General features: G+C 36.0%; 1 protein-coding gene across 2 annotated transcripts in view; it reads left to right on the top strand.

The window, feature by feature from the left end:
• Nucleotides 1–8579: 8579 nt before the first annotated feature.
• Nucleotides 8580–9415, top strand: part of LOC5569422 (serine/threonine-protein phosphatase 4 regulatory subunit 1) — a 674626-nt gene continuing 673790 nt past the window's right edge. The window contains exons 1-2 of one of the 2 annotated variants that reach the window (XM_021841889.1): nt 8580–8908; nt 9134–9254. In XM_021841889.1, coding sequence (XP_021697581.1) covers nt 9245–9254 — 10 coding nt within the window. In that variant the 5' untranslated portion in view covers nt 8580–8908; nt 9134–9244. Of the gene's footprint in view, nt 9255–9415 lie in introns of both variants that reach the window. The other variant, XM_021841888.1, reaches the window with a different exon arrangement.

Here is a 9415-nt window from a genome sequence, read left to right as displayed (position 1 = left end):
AATACTATATATGTTTTCAGTGTGTTTGTGGTATCTCTTCGTAGCCGTCTACAACAAGTAACTGTAATTGCAATGTATGCCAAATTGTTTGATTATTGAAAATTTTCAATTGTGGATAGTAAGGAACTTTTCAAGGATGTTATCCCGTACATTAACATAAACTGGTAATGTAAGGTTACTGTGATATATGGTTTTGAAACGAAAACTGATTACAGTAAATCCATAAACGAACAATAACACAAACAGTGGACATATACAAAACAGTAAACGTGTTGTTTGAACAATGTGGCAAATTGTGTTTTTCTATGCGGGATCTTGTTTTTATTTAATAGCACGATAGAGCATATAGGGTCCTAAAGCCCTGTCCCGATTTTAGTGCCAAACCTTAAATTAAGACCAAAAACACATGTTTACTCAATTTTCCAATGTTTTCCGTTGGTTTATGTCCAAAAAAATATTTTTTTTATGTTTTTTTTTAGATTTTGTCACACCCCTTGGCTTAAACTCAAATTTTGGGTGAATTTTGTTTTCCGTGTCCCTTTCGAAATGTCAGATAGGAACAAACCCAGTGTTAAAACTTAAACCCCTGTGGTGTTTTTGTCGACTAAGCGAACGTCAAACATGATCTCAAGTGTCAAGGTTCATTTATGGACCCAATTTTAAAATTAATGTTTAAACATGATATAGCCGTTATTTGAGCGGGAAAAAATGCTAAAGTAGTTGAAGTAACATGCCCTTTCGTGTTGTTGAATAAAAACAAGATTTTGTCAAACATTTTAGGACCCCATTGCCACCACTTTTTAAGTCTATGATATTACAGCAACTACTTTAGCAATTTTTCCCGCTCAAATAACGGCTATATCATATTTGAACTTTGATTTCAAAATTGGGTCCATTAATGAACCTTGACACTTTTAATCATGTTTGACGTTCGCTTAGTCGAAAAAATACCACAGGGGTTATAATTTTAACACTGGGGTTGTTCCTATCTGACATTCGAAAGAGACATTAAAAAATTCAGTAAACATGTGTTTTTGGTCCAAACTTAAGCGTTTGGCAATAAAATTGGGACAGAGCTTTAGGATCCTATTGATACAGACCCAAACAAATGTTTGACAGCGCAACGGTTTGTCAATGTTGAGACCGATGTTTCTGTGTTGGTTTATGCTTTGTTAAATAATATGGTCCTAAAGCACTATCCCAATCTTAGTGCCAAACGCTTAAGTTTTGGCTAAAAATACATGTCTACCGGACTAGAGGCTTGTAACAAAAATTAAATAAAATTTTATCAGAATATGATATGCATATTTGTTAGGCTCCGTTATCCATAGAACAGAATAAAACAGTAATATAACATAATGTGTTTTATTTGCCTCTAAGATATTTTTTTGATCATTTTTAACAACTTTGTAACAAAATTAATAGATAGTTATGCATTTCAATAATATACAATATTATCGTATATCGAACAGTATTATAATTTTGATACTTTGTATCAAACATTATAACTTGGTTTGATATATATTTGATACAACTAAAACACATTTTGTTATGTTTATATACTATTCATACACTTTTTGTTCTAATTTTAGTTATTTTAACACCATCCTGCATCAAGTTTGTAACAACCTATGTTTGAAAAAAAATTATAACATAATAACATATGCTGATTTAATTTTGTTATGTACCCTTAGTCGGGTACACAATTTGTTGATGTTTTCCGTTGGTTTAAGTCCAAAAAACATTTTTTCACGTTTGTTTAGATTTCACACCCCTTGGCTTAAACTCAAGTTTTGGGACAAAATATACCTATATATAGGTAAAAAATATACCATATATGGTGTTTTTGTCGAATGGACTTATCCACGGTCTTCTTTTATCCTCGACTTTCTTTTTCTTTTCTGCTCTAAATGCGGGCAATGTTTACATAAAATGACATCCGGACCAACATCCGGACGACGAATGTTCACCGGATGAACATGACTTGGATGGATGCACAACGAAATCGTTCATTTTGTGTAAACACGGCCCGCAGTAAAAGGTGTTCTTCCCGATGGAAGAAGAAGCGTGACGTCATTGTAAATTAGTTCATGAGCGAACGTCAAACATGATCAAAAGTGTCAAGGTTCATTTATGGACCCAATTTTAAAATTCGAGCGGGAAAAATTGCTTAAGTAGTTGAAGTAACATACTCTTTCGTGTTATTAAATAAAAACAAGATTTCATTAAAAATTTCAGGGTCATCACAACACTACAGATTGTTAACTTCAAACTGATATTGCTGGCTAAAACAAACTAAAACATTGGTTGTTTTTACAAATGTCAAACGAAACAACCATTTTAAGATTTCCCTCATATATTCATGGATGCATCTCCGGATAAAAAATACAATACGAAAACAATAGGGCCTATTCACATATTTCGTAACGCTGAAGGAGGTGGGTGGGTGTCTTCAAGATGTTACAGGTCATACAAAACTTAGAAAATATTCTTACAAAATGCGTTATGAGGGGCTGGGTGGGTGTTGAAATTGGCCATTTTGGCGTTATGAAATTTGTGAATAAACCTGTGGTAGTTGTGCACTTGACAGATTGAATGATAATGATCATTTCTGTATAGCATGGCCTACTCAGCTATATACATAACTACCACAAAACCCATATAACGTATTGTAACAGTACCATCAAAGACAAATTAAAGACCTCGATGTCCCTTGCAGTTGCCCAAAATTTTATGGCCCATAAGGTAATCTAGAATGCCGTGAAAAGTGTACTGCGATCTGTCAAACTTGGGTACCTTTTGTACTACCGAGGGACCAAATGCAGTACTAGAAGTGGTACACAATCTGAGCCCGAGTGTGACGGACCTGGTACCATGGTACCATTCAAAGCATTGGAAATACAATACAGTATATTGTAACATGACAATACAATTACAGTACAATATATTGTTTTGAACAGTTCACTGTATGGTATATGCGATTTTTCCAATATAATGTATGGGTTGTTGAGTATCGTAACAATACAAATATAGATATTTTCTCATACATACATTTTGAAAATACAATACGATGTATTGTTCATGTATTGTCTTGATTAGCAATTTGTGTATTGTTGTACAATACAAAAACAATTCAACGAACTGTATTTCAATTGGTGGTGAAGAGTATAGAATTTGTATTTTGTATGGATTGTCCGCCAACTTATCGGATATTCGTACCAACAGTAGCAACAGAATTTTAACTCCAATAGAAGTAAAGATACCGTAAAATCGGGTGTAATTGATCATAAGGGTGTAATTGATCATCGAATCACACGATTTTATTTATTCGTAATGGAGCACAAATATCAATGTAAGCTGCAGTAAGTGAACGTTGTTTGTCGTTACTATTGTCGAATTGTGTGTTGTGAAGTTTTTTGCGTTAGAGAATGTTTATTACTATGAAAATAATGTAAAATTTCAAACTCGGTGAAGTATTGGCAAACACCTATGAACTTCTATTTCTAAGCAAGGATTTGAACATGGTATAAACCTGAAAGTTTGTGAGGATGCTTGAGATATATCCCCAAACCAGATTTCATCACCAAAACTCGTACCAATTAGCTCAAATGGTAGAAATAATTGAATATCTGTTAGATATCATTGAATTCCTTAGGAAATTGCATACATTCAGGCGTTTTCCGCGTTATTCTTGAAATTTAACTATTCGTTATTCATATAAATATTGCATTGTTAAGAATTTGACAAGCATATTCGGATTCAGGGAGCTTAAATTTATCATGTAGAGTTGTTTTGAAAACTAACAATAATGGCATTGACAAGTGATCAATTTCACCCCGAAATGAGATCCCCTGATTTTTTATTTTAGATATATTTTTTAACACTAAAATGACATTTGTTAGAAAATTTCGGTACATGAGTCGATGAGGTTCACCATCGTACTTATTTTCCTGCATTTAGTTGTTTTGCTTTGGTAACATTATAGAAAACAGGCTAGAAAAAACGTGAAAAATGATCAATTTCACCCGAAATTACGGTATTTATCATGGTTGCATTCGTCGTCACAGCTAATGTCAAGTGACTTCTACAAAACGACTTATTTTTACTTTTTGAATATTTTTCACCCAACATTGCTTGCTCTCTGAACTTATTTTGTTTACTTATCTTAGTCAAGCTACACAGAAAAAAGCCAAAGTTGTTTTACGCGAAAATAGGAATTTGACCAAAATTGTAAGGTATAAAACCAATAAAAAAACAATACATTGTTCTGTTACAATATATTATATTGTTTTTGAACTGTATATTCTAAGAAGAATAATGTTGCTTCGACATTCAATTACAATACGCTGTATTGTATCTAATACGTTATGGGCTCATTCATTTATTTCATAACGCTGAAATTGGCTTTTTCAGACACCCACCCACCCCCTTGAAACGCTTTTTGTATGAATATTATTCAATTTTTGTATGGGCCGTAACATCGTTGGGACACCCACCCACCATATAGCGTTATGAAATTTGTGAATGAGCCCTATATTGTACATTATTGGTTAATTCCATTCACTGAATAGTACGTTTTAACCGGGTCTCTTAAGGCCCAATCGCAATGATAGCGGAACGGCAGCGGAAAGCGGTACTGGTTCGCCAGAATGAACTATAATTTGCTTGTCGATTCAGTGTTGGTTCACTTTCATCCATGGACAGCTCAGTCGAAATGGTGTGATTCTAGCTGGCGAACCGGTTCCGCATTCCATTGCCGTTCCGCTATCATTACGTTTGGGCCTTTAGTGATGAACTATACAAATGCTTCAAATCTACGATACAAAAGAAACTAGTGAGCAAATGTTAATTAACATTCAGGCCAAAATTGTTTCTTGGGCTACTTTCATAAAAATTGAGATCCAGCTAGTAGGAGCACTAGTTTGAGGTTGGAAAACCAGGATATGTGAGGTTAGTTTCATTGGAACTTTCGCCAGAGCGATTTTTGCGCTTGAATAAAACACGCTTCGGGACATTCTCCGCTGCCCCTAAAAATACCATTGGGTAGATACATGAATTCTCTACCATTGGATCTCATTCAATTTCATACATAAGTGAAGTAAGCGGTGAAAATAAATATATTGTTCCGAATGTTTTGAAATTATGAATGAGTTTGACATTGCTCTCGTCAACCATCATCATGACGACAGCAGCACACCCCACCGGACGAATTGTTGTATTGGGACCCAAAATACAGTCGACTCTCCACATCTCGATGTTCTACATCTCGATATCTCTCCCTATGTCGATGATTTTTTCGGTCCCTTCACTCTGCATACATTTTCACTCTCCATATCTCGATATCCTCCTTATCTCGTTTTCTCCATATCTCGATGTGATTTTCGTTCCCAATTTTCTTTCAGTGGGTGGTATGAATAAAAAACTTTGAACTTTACTACATGTAGCATCTACTCAAAAACAAAATCCACAAAGTTTACTACACTTTTGGTATGAATAAAAAACTTTTCGAACATGTCAATACAGTACCAGAACAACGGCCTAACTGACAAATGTAAACAAATTGAGTTTTATTCACCTAGCAGTTTATTTGATAAACTACAATCATATACTGCACAACTGTTTCTTAAAAATAACGTTTTTCACGAAATAAGTGAGAAAAACATAAAGGCGCATTTGATATTCTCTTTCGATACGAACTCTGATGTCAATTTCGCCCACCTTCCCCCCCTGCGGTAACCGGGCGCATTTGCGATTGAATGTGGCAGCAGGGCGCATTTAAAACTGAGTGTGCAGAAGGTCGATAGTGAAGAAGGTTCGTGTGAAAGAGCGTAGCAAAACGGCGAAGCTGATGATAGTCAAACCAGAAGGATGAGGTAGAAAGGCGCAATCGCTGCTGTCAAACTGAAGGAGACGAAAAACCGAGGGGCGCAACAATCCTCAATTTTGATGAATGGCGCATGATGCTTTTTTATTTATTTTAACATGTTGTTCATAATATGAAAATAAATCAAATGGTTTGTTACAAAAGTAATATTGTATTTTTTGGTAAAATCCAGAATGCGATCGCAGTTCTGTTTAGAGCTGCGAACTTATTTACACAGTTAGAGAAAATTGCTCAGAACAAAGTATAAAAACTCTCTTGATTTCTTACACCACATGCATCAAAATAAATAAGACTTCACAAAGATTATCCATATTACTTGCCAAATTAGAGTAACACACATCATAATTGATAAAAATAAAACAGTTTTCAGTGAAATTTCGACGTCAGAAATATTAATTTCACCAGCTGTATAAAATTTCATTGAAGTTCGTCAATAATGACTTAGTGTGTAAAAGGTCAGTTTAGCCGCTTATTTACATCTGTCAAAGCCGCCTGGAGTCGTCACAGCCGCCGTCCCATTGTTTCGACTTTGACATTAGCTTCGCATCCAGAAAACTTCGCATCGCGTGAGCAGGTGCGAATACGGTTTAGTGCTGCGAAGTCAATATTGTAATGGATCATACAAAAATGCATCATGCGATTAATTCGATCGGAAACATAATATAGAATTGAAATTATATCCGCTGAACTTCAAACCGATTTTACTGACAATGTATTAGTGTTCACATTCGCCCTAATTCTGACTCTGTATTGATGTAGTACTTAAATACTACTTTCGAACATGAGCAGTGACTGAAGCTGCACGTTAAGAAATTTCCATTCAGAGTGCAGAGTGATTCTGCACGTAAAGAACAATCTATTCAGAGTGACGCCTAAAATTAATACAATCATGCATATGAAGAAAATGCATGGAATCTAATCGATTACGCGACAATTTGCACAAATCATGAAGGTGCTGTTATTTGACAAAATTTGTAGTGTAATTTTGCGATTAGTCTGGTATTCTCTTTATGTCTATGATTTTATAATGATGGTACATCAAAGAATTTTCTGGGTGGTTTTCGGCCTTCGCCAACGCCAGTGATTGATGATTTTTTAAATACTAGCTTAACATCTATGAAGAGATCTTGAGATTACAGCTATCAAATTTGGAACCACATATTTTCTAGCACCAGTACTGAGATTCTGGTGAAATTCCGGTAGAATTTTGATGCTCCCCGTGTGTTTTCTTAACAGCATGTTGAATTCCGGAAGTTCTAAGTGTTTCTGCGATATTCTCGCTATTTTGGTGGGGTTTCTGATAGTATCCTTGGAATGTCTAGAACTTAGAATGTCGAGATTTTTATGGGAATTGTAGTGATTCCATTGGCAGTCGTTAGAATTCTATGAGGATCTCCCCTAAAACACCATGGTTCCCTTTGAAATTATCAAAATTCTTGTCGATTTCACAAAAAATCCCATTGAAATCTATTAAATATTTACCGACATTCAAATCGTTTATATTAAAGCTTTGCTTTGAAATTCCAACGGAACTGGAGATCAACGGAATCTTAAAGGTTTTTACAATAATTACGAAGATTGGTTTTCAGAATTACAAATATTCACACAATAATTCGCAGGAATCCCACCGCAATCTCATAGATTCTTACAGCAATACCGTCTCAAAGATACCCACAGAATTCCAAGAGATTAATATTCGGAATCCCATTCCCACCCCAATTCTAGAGTTTTTGCCAGATACCTAATATTTCCGCAATATTCCTAGAATGGTATTTAAACTTTCAGAATTACCATAAAAAATCCGACATCCCAATCGGAATCCCAAAGTTCCTACAGGAATTTCGGAATTCCAAAGGAAATCTGAGATGTCAGAATTTACACGTAAAATTCAGAATTACATTATAAATATCTGAATTCCTACCGACATCCTAAAATTCATAGAATATAACATAATTATCGTAATGCCAGAATTCACACGGATATTACAAATTGCTACTGCCGGTAATCTTTTCGGAATCTCAGCATTGGCGGGGCGAATGTTTTCGTAACCTCAGAATTCCTAAACAAAACTCAAAATACCTTCCAAAATATCAAAACTCATATCGTTTTCTTATGATTTTTACTCAAAAGTAAATTATTCCATTCAATTCTGCAATTTCAAAGCATGTGTAGCAACCTCTGAAGCTAACTACCAGTAGCTTTGTAGTAAATGCTACCTTTATTCATAGCAATGCGTTGTTTGTAGTATGTTCGAAAGGTGTAGAAAGGAAAATGACACAAACATGTTCCACTCATGTTCCACATATAGCGTTTACTACCGAGAATGTGGTAAACTCAACTTTACTACATTTTATTCATACGGCCCAGTATGTCGATATGCCCATTATCAAAGGTTACTAAACTAGATTTTAGAGATTCAAAACAATTTGCGAAGACGAAATGACATCTGTTTGTTTTTGATTTTCCTGGCAACGGGGTGATTTTCAATCTAGTATTCGTTAAAAATTTGTTCTATGTCTCAATCTCTCCCTATCTCGATGGTCCCTTCGATATCGAGATGTGGAGAGGCAACTGTATTTAACAATCAAAATTATTTTACCTTCTTCTGACAAAAACTTTGTTCCTCGTCTGTCATCTTTTTGACAGCACGCAACACTCACACAACCGCATCCTTTCAAGCGTTTTGCTTTTGTTTCTTCGTTTTCCCTTTGATGGCTGATGGCCGACTTGTGTCGAAGAAAGATAAAAAAATACGACGAACCCAAAAAACGTCGCGGTGTTGTTCCCTTTCGGTGTGCGTGCAGTGCGACCATTAACCTGGCGGATCTTTTTCCCTTTTGGTGGTGCAGTGCGTGGTGAAATAATACTGTATAGAAAACTAATCGCAAATCCCGAAAAGAACTTCAATCGCGATTACGCAGTTTTGTAAATCCTCTCGAGATCGGGGAGCGTGAATCCGGAAGTCCCGGGGAAGAAAGTGTCCGGAGTGCCGTCGGGCGGAATCGTCCCCAAATTCGGGTTCGGGTGTGTGTGCTCGTTTTTTGTGCTGTATTTTGGTTGTATCGCGTAAATTAAATTGGCGAGAAGCAGCAAAGGGAGGTGTTTCTTCTTTTTGCTTCTGGGAGATCCGATTTTTTTTATTTTGTGTAACCTTTGGAACCTCCGCTCTCGGGATCCGCCTATTGTTCCGTCGGAAGTGTGGTTTTGTTTGTGTCTTAATACCGGATTTGTGGTGTGAGTTTTGCGCAGGAAGTGACTGTGAGCTGGAAGCAGGAATTCAGGAACCATCCGATGAGAGAAGGATTTTTAAGAGTGGGACATTGATTTCTGGACACTGGAAGCGCTAGAAAGGACACCAAGATGCTCAATGGTAAGTTGAGGGGGAAGCTGTCTATGATTGTTTACTTTTAGGGAGTGTCCTTCGCTGGCTGGAAATCGGAATCTGCTTCAAAGGATGTTTCAATCTGATGAGGAAAAGCACTGATAGAGAGTTAAGAGATGAATCATTTTGCAGCGAAAGATAAGTATTAG

The sequence above is a fragment of the Aedes aegypti genome, chromosome 2 (assembly GCF_002204515.2).
Source record: "Aedes aegypti strain LVP_AGWG chromosome 2, AaegL5.0 Primary Assembly, whole genome shotgun sequence".
NCBI classification, from domain to species: Eukaryota; Metazoa; Arthropoda; class Insecta; order Diptera; family Culicidae; genus Aedes; species Aedes aegypti.
Note: the sequence above shows the minus strand (reverse complement) of the source record. Positions and strands in the feature narration are given on the sequence as shown.